Source organism: Physeter macrocephalus, chromosome 14 (genome assembly GCF_002837175.3).
Source record: "Physeter macrocephalus isolate SW-GA chromosome 14, ASM283717v5, whole genome shotgun sequence".
NCBI lineage: Eukaryota > Metazoa > Chordata > Mammalia > Artiodactyla > Physeteridae > Physeter > Physeter macrocephalus.
Genome location: NC_041227.1, coordinates 114602885 through 114621244, shown reverse-complemented (window position 1 = coordinate 114621244; position 18360 = coordinate 114602885). Strand labels below are relative to the sequence as shown.

The 18360-nt window shown below is 35.1% G+C and overlaps 1 protein-coding gene across 2 annotated transcripts in view; it reads right to left on the bottom strand.

The window, feature by feature from the left end:
- The window catches only part of NPEPPS (aminopeptidase puromycin sensitive), a 106507-nt gene that overhangs the window by 21398 nt on the left and 66749 nt on the right, over positions 1–18360 (bottom strand). For both annotated transcript variants that reach the window (XR_008619100.1, XM_024130051.3), the window contains exons 4-13: positions 13162–13283; positions 9922–10029; positions 8468–8668; positions 7918–8014; positions 7777–7810; positions 6805–6919; positions 4204–4368; positions 3291–3395; positions 2803–2863; positions 826–935 (exon numbers count right to left, since the gene is read on the bottom strand). Coding sequence is in view for 1 of the 2 variants with exons in the window: in XM_024130051.3 (XP_023985819.1) it covers positions 826–935; positions 2803–2863; positions 3291–3395; positions 4204–4368; positions 6805–6919; positions 7777–7810; positions 7918–8014; positions 8468–8668; positions 9922–10029; positions 13162–13283 (1118 nt within the window). In the remaining variant the exon portion in view is untranslated. The remainder of the gene's footprint in view (positions 1–825; positions 936–2802; positions 2864–3290; positions 3396–4203; positions 4369–6804; positions 6920–7776; positions 7811–7917; positions 8015–8467; positions 8669–9921; positions 10030–13161; positions 13284–18360) is intronic.

The following is an 18360-nucleotide window of genomic DNA, read 5'->3' as shown; positions in this document are numbered from 1 at the left end:
TGTACACTTTATTTAAGATTGCCACATTGAGCCTTTGTAAAATATTAGCTTCATGGACAATGCAGAACCACAAGGACAAACACATACCTAAAAAAGATCTATGAATCTTCCTCCCTAAAAAAGAATGGAATTAATTCCCTATGCAGCTTATAAAACCATGGCAAAGAAATTTAAGAGAATGATTTCATAGTTTCATACAATTAAACTAAGTTAAGACAAACTTTCTGGTATGCATTATAGGTTGATGTGTAACTCTCAGTACTGTTGGAGGACAACTCATTTTGAACTACATCTGTCTGAATTCAGATAACAGTTCAACTAATATGAATGCAATTCTAATCAAAATCACAATGCCATCCAACATTAAAAACTAATTTTAAAGAATGATATTATAAACGGGTGTTGAATTTTACCAAATCCTTTTTATGCATCAGGTGAGGTCATTATGTGGTTTTTCTAATTTGATTCTGTTAATGTAGTGATTATGAGTCAATACATTGACTGTTTTTTAATATTAAACCAACCTTGCATTCTCAGAATAAACTTCATTTGGTGATTTTAGAACTATATCAACAAGGTTACAGTGTTTTCCTTGGGGACAGTAAGGGCAGACAATATTTTGTTTTCTACCATAAGTATGTATAATTTTAAAGACATGGGGCAAATTGTTTGGTATAGACATAATAAATCATTGAGAAAAGAGTATAAGGGCTGGCTTAAATCTTACCTAGAATACTTAAAGGAAAGAAAAGCAAATTTGATAACACTGACTGAATTTCATTTAATACAATATCAGAAAACTTGAAGGACTTTTTATAAGTTTACCTGTTCCGCTTCCACGTAAATGAGAGGGAATCCCATTTGTTTGGTCCAGGTATTCATCACAGCGGCTATAGGTTTACCACTGGCATTTTCTAAACTTTCCCAGAGATCCTCTAGAAGATAAATACAAACAATAAAAATCTAAAATGCTTCCATTTTTATTTTCCTAAACAAACCAGAAATTTTATATAACTCTTGACACTGCAACACTGAACAATTTTGTGATTCTTTCAGGTTCAGGAACAGTGGGCCAAATTAACGTTCCCCTTGCCTTCCCATTAAGTGAACTCTATGGTCTTATATTCTAAGATGTTCTAAATTGTTCCAATTTATTAAAAAATTACAAGTTATAAACAAAAGACAAACAGGTGAGTTCAAACAAGAAGAAAACAGAAACAAACAAATGGAAACATATTCAAGGTCACTACTAAACAATCATTCACAAACTTAAAACTATTATACCCATTCAATTAACAGAAGTTAAAAAATACTCAATGCTGATGCTGTTTTTGACCCATATGGTCAAACAACTCTGGTGGTAGAATAAGCAAAACAACAATACAATGTGGTACATACTATAACACGGGCAAGAACAGAGAAAGAAAAACCCAAAGAATAAAGGTTTCACAAGAGGTAAACTTTTGATCTGCACCTTGAAGAGGAGTTGTTCATTAGACAGGGAGAAAAAGGGCATTCCAAGTAGACAGAATAAACGTACAAAGAGGAAAATAAAAAGGAATTCGCTGGCGGTCCAGTGGTTAGGCCTCTGAGCTTTCACTGCCGTGGGCCCGGGTTCAAGCCCTGGTCAGGGAACTAAGATCCCATAAGCCGTGCAGCACGGCCAAAAAAAAAAAAAAAAAAAGAGGAAAGTATAAGAAATGACAGAAAATGTCAGTAACAGCAATATGTTCAATAAGCTGAAGACAGAGGCACATGTGTGGGAGTAACAGGCCATGAGCCTAAAAAAGTAGGCAGGCGTTGAACTGTTCAAGACTGTATGGCTTACAAAGAAGTATAGACTTTATCGTGAAAGGAATGTGGCATCTCAAGTGTTTTTAATCAGTAGGGTGATGTAATTAGATATTCACTTTAGAAAGATAACCCTAGCTAGCCTCAGAGTGAGAGATGAAACTGAAGAGAGTGGGACAAGGCAAGTAGTAAATTAGTAGTGAATTCCAGGGGAGAGAACAAGAAGGCATAAATTAAGGGAGGGGCAGAGACAGTAGACAGAGAGCACTACAACTGCTACAAGAGGATAAAAACCATGGATGATAATGGGAATGTATTTGAACTGCCAACTGTCTTTCATAAGTAACAAAAACAAACCAAAAAAAGTTACATGGTACACCCTGTACCAGTTACACTTTGGTAAGCTAAAGTACGGCCCATGAACTAGTAGCACTGGCTTCACCTGGGAGTCTGTTAGAAATGCAGACTCTCGGGCCCCACCCCAGACTTATAATAATGACATACACAAATCTTGTTTTTTAAACTATTTTTGTTCACTAAGGAACTCAGCTTCATATTCAATCAACTATTAACACCTTTATTCTTCCTTTTGACTCTAATAGACCATCATAAAATCTTAAGAATTTACTTCATTGAAAATCTGTAGTTCCACAAGTTCACTCCTACAAATGGTTAATTTGCAGCTATTTTAACGGCCAATGGTCAACGAAGGGCAACAAAACCCACAAATCATCAAAAAGAACAAGCTCTGGTAAAGTAAACAGAACTTTTCAGACTCTTTAAAGTGGCAAAACATTGAGCTGTGGAAAGCAGACTACTGGAGGATGACCAAAAGGATAATAGATCCTGATTCATGTTGTTAATCCATGATGTAACACATCTTCAAATAAGTTGACTCTATTTCCTATCCAGCACATGGAAAATTAAGTATTTTGAAAAAATAAAATGTCACACTCTGGATAGTATGCCAACACTTTCTCTCCATTTCTATCTCAAGCTATTAAAGATTACCTGTGGCAGCATTCTTTTGTTGAAACTTGGTTAAATACATGTTCATTCCTTTCTTAAAGTCCTGAGAAAACACAATTTTTAAAATCCAAGAGAGTCAGAACTCAGAATTATAGTATATTTTGAGTATACAGTACTCAAAAACTAATTTACTCAAATTACTTGACTGTTAGATTTACTAAAACACATGTATCCCCCTAATGTCTACTACCTTCTGTTTAAAAATGCATACTCTTTGCCTTCTACTTTTGCTTTTAAGTTTTATACGAGACTTCCACCAACCCCCAAAACGTATCTGCAACATCATTCATCTGAGAGACCAAAATAATCAGCATAAAAAGAAATAAAGACAAGCCAGAGTACTATCCTTATAAATTCTAGAAAAATTACTTAGGAACTTAACCTAAATAAAATCAAACTTTTTTTTTCATGCAAAACTCTATGGTTTCACCATAAAAGAATGGAAGATTTTTTTTAAATTGCTTTTTTACCTTATCCCCAATGTAGTCATGTAGCATTCGGATGACAGATGCACCTTTGCTATATGATATAGCGTCAAATATCTCATCAACTTCAGAAGGATGGCCCACACTGACCTAGGAGACAGTGTGATTCAACGTTATGACAGGAAACAGACAGCCTGTAATACTGAATTACATAAAAAGCTTTCTAGGAAAACCCTTCTAAATCATAAGATACTTTTTGCCTTTAGGTGACTCATAATGTGTAATTGTTTAAAAGGGTTTAATAACTAATACTAATAAAATAGAATATATAACACAATCCTCATCATCTCTTAGGACCTGGGTTCCAATCTTGGCACCGCTTTGCTGGGAGGCAAGTCACTATTGATCTCTATGTGGGTAGGGAAGTGAGGGTAAGGAAGGGAGAGATGAAAAACATTTGACTTCTTGCACTAATTGTAATGGCTTACAGTTACATAGGACCCTGGTTAAATATGTCAAAGTAGACTCTAAGTCTAGCTCTTTAGAGGCAAAATTTATACAGATAAACTAGCTGAAATAAGGACAGGCTAAGTCAAAAGAATTAAAATATTATAAAAACAGACAATGACAACAATAAAGAGTATGTTCAGAATTTTCTCTGAAACAACAGAATCATACTACCCAACAGCTATGGTTCCCCCACACTATTCAATAAAAATCTATTTAGTGAATGCTTATGGGTACAGAGCACCTGCTTCTACAAAGATCACAGATGTTTTAAAAGAAATATAATGAGAACTTAGCATTGCTAGAATTTCAAGAATGGAAATATAAACTACAAAAGAAAATGACATCACCCATGCAATTTCCTTTTCAGAGTCCTAAGTATCTCTATAAACAAATTATATATTTTATTGAAAATGAGAGCAAAGGCCAATGAGTGAAAATTATGTCTCACTTCAATAGGATGGCTGTTATCTAAGGCATCAAGCTCCTGGGCACGTGTGTAATCAGCAGAAACAAACTGAGTCCAGATATCATACTCTGGGAAGCAGTGATCTACACACAGATATTCAATCCATGATGCGAAGCCTTCATTTAACCAAAGATGAGTCCACCATTCCTAAAAACAAAAGATGTAAATATATAAAGAAAACAAGATGCTTGTCACTCCACTAATTTAAAAAACTCATTTGTCCCTTCCACTATACTCTAAAGCTCTTAATGAACTGAAACTCATTTCAAAACATTTAGTAAATAACTCACATCCCTGAACAAAAGAAATGCCAAGAAAGGCCAACCTGGTGACACTAGCATTATCACCACTGCTAAGTAACTTTCTGGTACTAAAGGTAGAAAAGGAGGAAGAAGGAGGATGAAAAACACCCTAAATATGGAAAAGGGGAAGAGAGCGCATAAATATAGGCAAGAGCTCACATTGTCATATAAAATTTAGTTTAATAAACAGTTCTCTTTAAAAAAAACAGAAAGCTTATCAGGACCAAACAAGGAAAACTAGAAACTATTTCCATAATGACAGGGAAAAATCTTTGTTGACTGAAAAGTTAAACTTTCTAGATAAACAGAAAAGCAGTACTGCTTACATAAGAATTATGTGAAATTAACAGAAATGTCATGGCAGTAAGTAGTTCAGTAACGAATGGTGTTTAAACATTTATGGAATATAAAATTCTCATCTGTTAATAAGAATTAACAGTGGAGTGGACAAAGAATATAATGGGTCACAGACAAAATCAACTTTCTGAAAAACAAATCAACTTTTTAGAAAGAGATTTCAATCTAATTTTCATTAAAATTGATTAAATCTCTTATGAAAAGAAAGCAATACTATATGAATTCAGGACAAATGACTAATGCAATGGTGAGAAACAAAAGGGCGTTGTAGGGCTTCCCTGGTGGCGCAGTGGTTAAGAATCCGCCTGCCAGTGCAGGGGACACGGGTTCGTGCCCCGGTCCGGGAAGATCCCACATGCCGCGAAGCGGCTAGGCCCGTGAGCCACAACTACTGAGCCTGTGCGTCTGGAGCCTGTGCTCCGCAACGGGAGAGGCCCGCGCACCACGATGAAGAGTGGCCCCTACTCGCCGCAACTGGAGAAAGCCCACGCACAGAAACAAAGACCCAACACAGCCAAAAATAAATAAATTTATTTTTTTTTAAAGTTATTTTAAAATTCTGAAAAGATCAAATATTTTCAATATCAACTGATAAATGGCTATCTGTCTATATGCTTTGTGCACTTATTTAACTAAAAGCCTCCACTGGGATAAGCTGGTACAAACCTAGTAATTTCCCTATCTCTAACTAAGCCTTTGAATTTTGGTTAATGAAACAAGTGACATCTAATAACTAGAAGTTGCTCCAATCCAGTAAAAAGTTGTTTAAAAGCAAAATGAGAATGCACACATTTCCCCTACTAAAATTTATTACTGGAAGTTTAAAAATAAAATTATAAAAAATAAAGTCTGCTCAACACTGAGCAAAAAAATTGGTAGCAACAAACTTGCTGCATTAGGAGAAAAGAATGTTTCTGACATATTTTGTTTGTTTGTTTCTGACATATTGAATACAGGTACTAGTATACTTACTTCCGCATAAAATTATATTTCAAAAAATTTTTTTTACCCCTAAGCAAAATTTCAAACATCCAAAGCAAAAAGGAAAGGATTTACTTTCAAGGGCTGACTGTCTTTAGAAACTCTTTCCAATATGTAAGAGTTGCTAAATGTTTTCCTTTCTTGCTTATTTTTGTGACATGTGGACTCAACTAATATCCAAATTGGGCTCTGCTCTTTGGCAACCTAAAATGCCATCAGGGAATTTGGCTGGCTCCAGAATCTCCAGTTCTTTCTTTGCAGAGGCACTTCTAGTTCACTTATTAAACGCTGGGCTCCCAAGCTCTAACACAGTTGGCTGCTATAGATAGCACTTATTCAGAGTAAGAGGGAAACGTCGAGACTAGAGGACAGGATCATTCATTGCAAACATTATAATAAACAAGAACTTCAATAGGACAGTTGGAAATTTTAATATACTTCACAGTTATTCTGTTGTTTCTTTGCCTTCATTTCTGTCAAATTTCAACTTAAAATTTCAGGCAATGAAGAAAATGACCCTTAAAAACATTTCAACCTAATCAAGGATAGTTTGTCATTTATCAGGTTACTTTACAGCTAGTGAGCTACATAATATATATGACACAAGAAACTACAGTTAGTCTGAATCTCACTGCGTGCAATCTCTCTACCTAAGTGGAATCTCTTCCTTTCACCCAAATTAGTATCATGACTTCCCCCGCAGGCAGTATTTAGAACAGTTTAGGAAGTATTTTCTGTTGAATAAAGATTATCTACATGCTTTTGATCAACAAGAATATTCTGATAAACACTTTTCAAAGTGGACCTTTTAAAATAAAGTTTTTCAATCAAAAAACTATTTTTTTGGTACAACATTCCAGCCAAACCTGAAATACTATGTAGACAAAAAAAGGTGCAGCAGGAAAAAAATAAATATATTTGAGCACTTAAAAATATTAAATACCATAGTAACAAGATTTCCAAACCATTGATGGGCGAGTTCATGTCCCACAACCAGGGCAACCCACTGGCGTGATGAAGAACAGGAGTTTTTTGGATCAATAAGCAATGCAGTCTCCCTGTGTTTAAAAAAAAAAAATTTTTTTTTAAGTATTACAATCAAAGCAGGCATGCAGAAGTGGGTGAGGGAGATTCAAACAGTAAATAAGATGGTCAAGTTAGGCTTTAAAGATGTCAAGAAAACATTTCCTCAGAGTACACAGGATAGAAAAAGTTCTGGGAAGATTAAAGACACCACTCCAATAGAATTCATAACAGAAGATCAAAGATGTGACACAAGTTTAATTATCAGTTTGTTTATAGGACAGCTGCCTGAAATTTCAGAAAAATTTTGTCTAAAGGATTAGGGATTATTGTGCTAGACAGAGAGAGAAGACAGTCCTTCCATTAAAAGAAGGGGAGCAGAAAGTGGGGGTAAGATGCATTCCACAGTCCTAAAAAGAACACTGAGCAGGCTGTCCAAAACTTAGCTCACTGAAGAAGGCAACTGAAAGTAGAAGACAAAAACTTGTTTACAGACACTGCTTTTAAAATTATACAACCTACATGTTTGTATTGTGGTGACAGACACGTAAAAACTTGGCCAGAAGATATTAAATCAGGGAAAGTTCTTCAAGCTGGATATATAACTATGTAACTACTAGAAGGAAGAGAAGGCACTGAAATGAGAAACTCAGCCAAAAATACATCTACAAATGCTACTAATGCCAGATGCTCACTTTAAAATCTTATACTCTCAGATAGTAGCACCAGAGGGTGTTCATCTGCATTCTTGAAAAGTTCAAGGAAGTGGGGGAAGGTAGGAAAATTTATGACAGATCATAAAGCAGAAGCTACTGAACTGTACTTAGGAGTGAAGCTCTCATGAAATCAGTGATTTAAAAAGATAAGGCAGGGTAATACATCATTAACATACCTATAAGTAACAAGGCCCCAGTTCTCCATGGCACCTTCATAAAATAAATATAAACATTTATTGATATTTATATATACTTCTTGAAAAATAAAATTCAAAAAAAGTTATTACAATTCATCAATAAAATGAAATTTACTTTACCAGCTGCAAAGTCTGCAATAGCAATGAGATCAATTTTAGGTAGAGGATAAGGAACATTGAAGTAGTCCTTATAAAAAGGCAGAGTTTTAGCAGCAACCTATAAAAGTATAGACAAAAGAACCATCTGATAAATCTTACTGTCATTCATATAGAAATCCACAAAGGAATCCTGTTGTAAGCCAAATATCTCAAGTTACTAGAAACCAACCCTGGGGAGCCCCACCTCCAAAGACTGCTTTAGCCCTAAGCTTTGTATGTCAGCCAAACTTTAATCCATTTATAATTCAGTATGAAAAGTATAATTACATATTTTCCCACCCACTCTCTGGGTAAATAAATTCTACTCTAATATTTTCTTAATCATTATCTTGTAAAATGTTAATAAAACACCAAAGTTCCTAGATCCCAGATTCTATTAAAAGTAAAACCAAAGTAGTACATGAAATTCCAGATTAAATTATAAATAATTGTACTAATAATTGATCAGAAATGTAAATTCCCCAACCTGGAGTTATGGACTGTTGGAACAATCCTCTTCAAGTACATTTACCTCTAACGCAAATTTTCCTTGCTCTGCTTTGCCAACAGGGGTGTAAACACGGACACACACACCATCTTTTGACCTTGTTTCTACAAAGTCATATTCACCCACAACAAATGCCACCAGATACGTAGACATGACAGGTGTGCGAGCAAACTTCACTTCCACTACATTTTCATCATCAGGATATGGTTTCCGATCAATTACATTCTTTAAAAAAAAAAAAAAGGAAATTTAACAGATTTACATTAAATACCTTAGAGCAAACACTAGCCAAAAACTCTAGGCTTTGGGGCCTTTTCTTCCCCCTTTCCAGCACTGCTTACTTCTCTATCCTAATTCATCCAGTGCTATTATGCTGTCAAGATCTTTCCTATTAAGAAGGAAAGTCACCTGATAAAGCATTCACACTAAGAAACTGGAACCTAAAGTGTTAAAACTTCCAAGGATTTGTAAGAAAAAAGAAGCAACTTTTCTTGAATACCTATTAATATGCCAGATACTGGGATGTTTTAAGACCTCAATACTTTTCGAGTGAATGAAGGATAGGAGACAACAAATATTAATGAAAATAAAATGTAATTGTGGAATCAGACATTTCAAAGGGTACAGATTTCTAGATTTAGAGCATTCTCTGTACCAAGGCTGGCTCTAAACAAATTTGTCACAAAATCTCCACTTTACCTTTGGAGTCCCCTAATTTCCCTTTGGTGTTCTCCCTCTTTTTCCTATTCAGGCTCTCAGTTTCCTCAAGGTCTCTCTATTCTTTCTTCCAAGTAAGACTTATTCAAGAATTGATCCGATAAATTCATTCATACTAAATTGTAAATGAACATTTCAGTGTAATATATTAGCATCCCCTCTGAAAATATTTGAGAAGAGAATCTATGGAATTCTCTCCACCAATAAAGGAGGCAAAAGCCAGTTATTTTCAGGTGCAGCAGGCATTTCCAAGTTCCCTAGACTCCTATTATAAGCCACAAGCTACTCTATGTCTTAAGTAAGGCAGTCTTAGACAATACACTTCAAGTAGTGAATGCTTACTCTATTATGAATGAGGATCAACGACATCAGTGAAGGGAGCATATTCCAAGAATACAATCAGCCAAAAACCTAAATACACTTCATTTTGTGGCTATTCCTTTTGGCATTTAATAAGAATATCAGATTTTTTTTCTTTCAGGTAATATTTATTAAACTCATTTCTTATTTAGATTTCCAAATTGAAGGAATTAGATGATCTTGTTAATATAGTTTATAAAGAATTTCTTCCAGGAGGGGGGAAACTCCCCAAATAAGGCAATAAAGAAAAAGAAGGCTTTTCAGAAATTAAGAAAACTAACATTTGTGTTCCAATTATGTGTCAAGCACTGTGCTGGGTGGTTTCATGCTATCCCATCTAATCAGCAAACTAAATATGCTAAACGCTTATTTAAAATATGAACATACAAACACAAACATACCATGTTTGATAAAGCTACTCTGTCTTTAGGAACAACCAATGAGATATCAAAAGTTGCTTTGATGGCAGGCTCATCCCAGCAAGGAAAAGCTCTCCGGGCATCAGTAGCCTTAAGAAAAGAATATGAAATATAAAATATCACAGAATTAACCTACCAGACTATTTCATGAAATAACAGACATTTCTTTCTTTTTATCATTTGTTCATTCACTTTTTCAAATATTTATTTTCTACTCAGTGCCAGGCAACAAGAGGCACTGACTACAAAGAAAACACAAGGTTTACTATCATTGCCACATCAGGAATTATCCAGGAACTAGGTCTGCTATAGAGCTTAACAATTTATAATATTAGAGTAATTGACAATTATATTTTTGTTTTTCTTAAAACATTTCAATATTTCAAATTAAAGGCAAATGGCTTTATCTATAATGTCAACACAACACAGAGCACAGGAAGGTTAACAGTATACTACTGTAAGGATTCAACGATGGGAAAATATGACTGGTTGCCTCTCTGGCTTTGATTTCAAAATAAAAATAAAAATATCTTCAGAATTTTTGATGTGCTTTGTTCTTTATCTGGAATGGTAGCAATAGGAATAAAGACAGATGCTGTGTCAGTTCCAGACAGCTCATTTATTTAATGGCACTTCCATATACAACACATAAAACTGTCACCATCTGACCTACCTTTTGAAAGAGATCTCATTCTTTCTTTAAAAATAAAAAAGAGCAAACTTGTTAAAGCAAAATAAGATTAGTGGTGCAGTAGAATATCAGTTATAAAAGAAAAAATCTTTAATAAAATAGAAAGAAACATTGACAAGATTCTGTATCTTAAAAAGAAGTAACAAAATATGCAAAGGTAGAGGAAGTACATACTTCTGAAAAAGGATTTCACCAAGGAAAAACATTAGATGGCTGATTGCACTCTCAAAGAAACTAAATAAATTATGAATTCTACTAAAGAATAAATAAGACTAAAGATGTTTAAAAAAAGAATAAATAAGACATTTGGAAAAGTAAGAGTGTAAAGAAAGAAATGCACAGAAAAATTCAAATTAGGAGCAACAGCAGTAAATAAATATATTTATATTAGAGGAAATTAAATGAATGACATAGATAGTAAGATTTAGGTTTCCAAAATATCCAAAGGACAAAGTGATAAAAGCAATCAAAGGTACATTTGGGGGATAGACACTAGAGTTAAATCTATTATTAAATGATGTTCCTGAAGAAGAAATCAGAACAGAAACCATGATGAAGATGCAAGAGAAGAAAATACTGCTACACTGAAGAAAGCTCTGAATATGAACATCAATAGGGTTCACCAATTATTAAAAGTTAATGAAAAGTGAACACCTAGGGGCTTCCCTGGTGGCGCAGAGGTTAAGAATCCGCCTGCCAATGCAGGGGACACGGGTTCGAGCCCTGGTCTGGGAAGATCCCACATGCCGCGGAGCAACTAAGCCTGTGCGCCACAACTACTGAGCCTGAGCGGGAAAACTCACATCAAAAGAAACCATGGGTATCTCAGTAAGAGTCTAAGGATCCCACATGCCGCGGAGCGGCTGGGCCCATGAGCCATGGCCACTGAGCCTGTGCGTCCAGAGCCTGTGCTCCACAACGGTTAGGTTTCCAAAATATCCAAAGGACAAAGTGATAAAAGCAATCAAAGGTACATTTGGGGGATAGACACTAGAGTTAAATCTATTATTAAATGATGTTCCTGAAGAAGAAATCAGAACAGAAACCATGATGAAGATGCAAGAGAAGAAAATACTGCTACACTGAAGAAAGCTCTGAATATGAACATCAATAGGGTTCACCAATTATTAAAAGTTAATGAAAAGTGAACACCTAGGGGCTTCCCTGGTGGCGCAGAGGTTAAGAATCCGCCTGCCAATGCAGGGGACACGGGTTCGAGCCCTGGTCTGGGAAGATCCCACATGCCGCGGAGCAACTAAGCCTGTGCGCCACAACTACTGAGCCTGAGCGGGAAAACTCACATCAAAAGAAACCATGGGTATCTCAGTAAGAGTCTAAGGATCCCACATGCCGCGGAGCGGCTGGGCCCATGAGCCATGGCCACTGAGCCTGTGCGTCCAGAGCCTGTGCTCCACAACGGGAGAGACCACAACAGTGAGAGGCCCGCGTACCACAAAAAAAAAAAAAAAAAAAAAAAGAGTCTAAGGAAGAAACAATTATGTGATTTTGGATTTGGCTGAATGATTTGGAGGAGGATTTAAGAAGAAAGGATTCATTCTAAGTTGGGTGCTGTCAGAAAGTGGAGGCAATTTTATGAGTTGGTATCTCAATAACTGTTATTTATCTATGGAGAGGGCAGACTACATCAAGCCTAAAACTGCAAATGGTAAAGAAGCAGCAGTCACTCATTTTAACCAAGAGAGAGAGTTGTTTGTCTTTTGTGATTAACAAAGTGAACTTGTTTTTGTCTATGCTTGGATGAAATTATGAAGTGCCCTTGTTTTGTCTCACTTTATCATGGTCTCGGAGTAACCTTGTCTGAGGTTGGCATTCTATGATACTGTTTATGTCCAACAGGAAAACAACATGGACTAGCTTTCAGTGCTAGGACAACTTCTGGATGTCAGGGGCTGCTCTTTTTTTCTTTTTCCCCCCAACAAATCTCTTACATACTCAGTAAAACTGGTCATGTATAAAGGCAAATGAAAGATTTTCAGATATGCAAAGACTCAGGAAGTATACCACCCACATACCCTCTCTTAAAAAAAAATCATTTGGAGACACACTCCAGCCAACCATTCCAGGATGAAGAAGTGCTCAAAAGGGCTAGAGATAAGCATTGGAATCACACTCACACTCATACACGCACACATACAGGTAAACAAAATTATATTTAAATAGATAGGTCTATATCTATATATATCCACATATAACTATACATACAGACATACAGGTAACAAAATTTCAATACCTGGATTGCTTTTACACTTTGTACCTCTTTTTGTACCTGTGGCTTTTCCTACTAAATTAATAGTGGTACTGTTATAAATAAAATCATTCCCCAGCCTACACCCCTAATTCTCTCTCTTGTATAACAGAGATAACTGGCTGAATATAAAATAAAAATTCCAAAATCAATAATACAATTATGGCCAAAGGCACCTAAGCCTCAAATAATCATGCAAATAATAGAATTAGACCTTTGTCAGAATGTCTAATTTAAGATCATAATATATTAAAGAATACCATACCTCAAACTGTGTGACAGCAGCATAGCGCACCTCTCCAGAAGGGGTAGTATATTTACTTCTATAGAAACCTTTCATTTTATCATTCAGCTCTCCAACAAAATCTATCTTTAAAGTTCCTGTACCTGTGATTGAAGATAAATGAAAACATTTTCATGGAGATATTAAGTACAAGTTATCAAAAGTATGTCCCTAAAACACTAATTCAGCCTGCTATTGACAATGTTCAAATCATTCCTTCCTTTCTCAAATACTCCTCCTGGCAATGGAGAGAATACAGTATTTACTAAAGTAAATAGGAGACTAATCCTAAAGTAAACCTTAAAATCATGTTTAGGGTGACTGCTTAGAAAGTTCTTTAATTTTACTAACTTAGTCTCAAATTACCAATACATGAAGATAAAAGCAGGAAAAGAAACGAACATTTATTATTAAATGTATGTCAAGCTATTGTGCATTGGTGCTTTAAAAATATTTAGTTGGGTAGGTATTGTCTCCATTTTTTCAGATGAAGAAACTGAGCCTGAAAAGTTAAATAACTTGCCCAAGGTCACACCATTAGTAAGTAGCAAGAATAAGATTAAAAACTTAGGTCTGTTTAATCCAAAGTTCATGCTCTCTGCCAATTATACCATGTAAATTGGTCCTTTTAGATGACTTCATGCCAATTATTCTATTATTAAGACAAGACACAGATGTTCAATCCAAATGGAACACTGATTCCATACATTTGTAAGGAACTATAGAGAAGACCAATGATTTGATCAGCAACAGGGCATAAAACAAACTTTTACAGTTACCTCAATCATTTGAAATCTAATAATATTAAATCAATAATTATTAAATGCAAATAAAAATGCAACCTGAATACATATACTATTGTTATATAAGAGCAAAATCAATTTAAACAAATGGAGTTTCTGTTTTGTTTTGTTATTTACTGAAGTGTAGTTGATTTACAATGTTGTGGCAACCTGTTGTACAGCAAAGTGACTCAGTTATACAGAGAGACGTTCTTTTTTTTATATAAAATGTGAGTTTTGGACTTCCCTGGTGGTGCAGTGGTTAAGAATCCGCCTGCCAATGCAGGGGACACGGGTTTGAGCCCTGGTCCAGGAAGATCCCACATGCCACGGAGCAACTAAGCCCGTGCGCCACAACTACTGAGCCTGCGCCCTAGAGCCTGCAAGCTACAACTACTGAGCCCATGCGCCTAGAGCCCATGCTCTGCAACAAGAGAAGTCACCGCAATGAGAAGCCCACGCACCGTAACGAAGAGTAGCCCCCGCTCACCACAACTAGAACAAGCCCGCACACAGCAATGAAGACCCAACACAGGCAAAAATAAAATAAATTAATTTAAAAAAAGAAAAAAGAGAGAGAAGAAAATGTGAGTTTTCATGAGTATATATACAGTTGACCCTTGAATAGTGCAGAGGTTAATTCACCTATAACTTATACAGGGCCCTCCATATCCGCAGTTCCTCCACATCTCCTAATTCAACCATCCTTGGACTGTGTGGTACAGTATTTACTACTGAAAAATATCTGAGTATAAGCGGACCGGTGCAGCTCAAACCTGTGTTGTTCAAGCATCAACTATGCTCTCTTTTGCTAACAGAAAAAAGATTATCACTATTATCTAGCAGTCGTCTACTAAATTCAGATGCATGACAAAACAATAATCCCATTCTACATTTTACAAATCCAGTCACACACACAAAAAAAACACCGAAATATTGACTTTGTAATAGAGCCCTTTAAAGTGCCTCTTTATAAAAGAATCTAGAGCATGGGAATCTAACAAGTCAGATACAGTATGATTATAAAGTAATTAGCCACTTATATCAAAACTTTTATATCCTAATGTTTCAAACTGTCATTTTGGAATGCTGTAGAGCAATGACACTGATATTGTTCAAAATGTTCTTGACTCTCTCTCTGACATATCCTTTTGGATGTTCTCAAAGTCATGTCTTCATCTTCCAAAACTGAACTTGCTTTTTGGAAAGGTCCAAGTCATGAAGAGTTCAAGTCTACAGAATATGCGAATGACAAATTGCAATCTATTTCTAGACAAAACACTAACTGTGTCTATGAAATAATTAAACTGATTTTCTTATGTGCCTCAAACTGGCTCTGAAAATAATTTCAAGTGAAAATTTCAGAACTTTGCAGCAAAGTCACCACTAAAGAAAGTGCCACATTCTTAAATTAATCATGCTGGGAAAATAAAACAAAACAACTAAATTGACGGTCCAATGAATAGACATTTGTGATAGTTTTTTTTTTTTTAAACCAGACATTCTGTCTGAAGGGGTCAATAAATGCTTTTTTCTTTTTTTCTTTATGTTTATTTATTTTATTTATTATTTATTTTGGCTGTGCCAGGTCTTAGTTGCGGCATGCAAACTCTCAGTTGTGGCATGCTTGTGGGATCTAGTTCCCCGACCAGGAATCAAACCCAGACCCCCTGCATTGGGAGCACAGAGTCTTACCCACTGAACCACCAAGGAAGTCCCAATACTTTTTACTTTTAAAGAGAATGATAGATTGCTGGGACAGTAAATAAGAATACAGTAAAATAATCTGAAAGAATTCTAAATGATACTAAAGAATTTAGCTATAAATAATAAAAAATTTCTCTCTATTTTCATTAGGAATTCACTGATTTTTTTTTTTAATATTTATTTATTTTCTTTATTTTTTTGGCTATATCAGGTCTTCGCTGCGGCCCTCGGGCTTCTCTCCAGTTGCTGCATGCGGGCTTCTCTCTAGTTGTGGTGCACAGGCTCCAGAGCATGCGGGCTCTGTAGTTTTGGCATGCGGGCTCTCTCGTTGAGATGCCCGGGCTCAGTAGTTGTGATGAGCAGGCCTAGTTGCCCCGCAGCACGTGGGATCTTAGTTCCCCGACCAGGGATCGAACCTGCGAACCCTGCATTGGAAGGCAGATTCTTTACCACTGGACCACCGGGGAAGTCCCTCACTGATTTTTTTTTTTTTAAAGCAGATGTGTTCACATTAATAAAGTTTACAAGGAATATCTATTAGATTACAAAAACCCCTTTAAAGATAACTGTTTGATGGAACTTTATGTTACAATTCCATAAATGGAATTGGCCAGTCTGTTTTCCCTAAGTCAGCTGTTAAGATGTCTTTTATATAACTCATATTCCACAGTAAATCTACTTTTGACTTTTCCTATTTGGAATAAAAGTGGATTTAAAACTCAAAACTAAATAAGAAAGGCTGCTTACACTTTTACTTGGGTTTAAATCTCCAAGGTCATCATACTATATAGCAAGATATTGACAGTGACCACTTCCAAAAAGTGGCATACTAAACAAAATATAAATTATTGGGAAGGGCTATTACCTGAAATTCAAACAAAACACAAGTTTAAGTTTTTTTAATATATTAATAAATTTAGTGTCACATTACACAATACTAATTACAAAGTATCTGCTATTGATATAGTAGAATTTTAGGGCAAGAACAGGAGGAAAAAGGACTTCATGATAAATTTCATTTATGAAATTTATACCATATTGACAAACCAATTGCCAGAAAGGCTGATTTTATACCTATTTTCACACATAATTGACACTGCTTCCTCAAATTAGATACCTTATTTGAATATCCAATGTATGCAACATTTATCTGCTCGGGGTACTAAGCCTCTTAAAATATACAATAAGCTCATTTATTAATTAAACAACTGAAAAATTAGGACCTCCTCCAAAAACCTTATTTGTTTATTAAAGCTTAGGAGAGTATAATAATTGTTGTAAAACCTGAAGTAATAAAATTACTAAAAATTAAATTATTAAAAAGTTAATGAGCCTACCAAACACTATGAAATTTAAGACAGATTATATAAAGAGAAAATAAAGGTCTCTGCCTTTCTGTCACCATTTCTTATGATCCGGTTTTCCACTCTTCAAAATGTTAACATCTTCTAGTGTTTCTCCAAATGAACGTCACTCTACAGGGATCCTTAACCACCGATTCTGAGGTTGTTAGGCCTTGCAATGATCATGGTAAGTTAACCACTATTCTAGAATGGTGCCAATTTCAGAAAAGAAGATATTTTACTTAGCTATATAATATTTGGTATGACTGTTAAGTTTGAAGAGGCTAAACACAAAGGTTACTAATATCCTCCTGATATATGTTCAATATTTACTCCATTACCAGAAGAGAGACCACTTAAAATTTGAAAAAATAAGGACTTTATTCTTAAAGCAAAGAATGACTGGGTAACTTTGACCCAGAGACCCTTGGGAAAATGTGAAAGCCAGTGATTTTTGAACAGATATTTATAGATATTCAGTAATTTAGTATAGTCACATCTGCAAATAATTTTTTAATTCTAATATTCATATCTATTACTTATGTATATAATTATATTAGCTAAAAATCTCCAAAACTCTGTCAAATGATAGTATACTAATGGTCATAACCTTCACTGACTTGTTCCTGCTTTTATTAGAAATGACTTAATTTACCATGTCTACTGTAAACAGTCCTTATTAAGAATGATGTAGCTCTTATATACTGATAATAAATGAACTCATATATATATGGGGAAAAGAAGGGTACAGAATATGTATGACATGCTAACTTCTGTGTTCTTAAATGGTACATACATAAATGCTTATAAAAGCATGGAACAGTTTTGAAAGGATACATAGGAACTGATCACTTCTGAGAAGTGGAGCTGAGAGAGGAAAACAGGATAGAATGACCAACAAATTATCACTATATATCATTTGAATTTCAAACCATGCCCATGTATTATATTTTTTAATATATAATTTAAAAAATAAAAAGCATAATGTGGTGGTTAGAAGTGCAAAGTTTTTAGTTAAACTGCTGGTGTTCAAATTCAGACTCCACCTGAGTTTATTTAACTTAAATAACTTGCCCAAGGTCAACAGCTAGTAAGTCATTTTTATTTCATTAATTTCTGCTCTTAAATCTTTATCTCTTCTACTTTCTTCAAGCCACCTATTCTATTTATCTAATTTTGATCCTGATGCTTACTTAGCTAATTAATTTTCAGTCTTCCTTATTAGCTAAATATATTCTCTGAGAATGTTTTACCTGCCTCCCACATGCTTTGTAAGTAGTAATTTCATTATTCAGTTCTAAATATTTTCTAATTTCCCTAACAAATATTCTTTGACTCATTAATTTTCA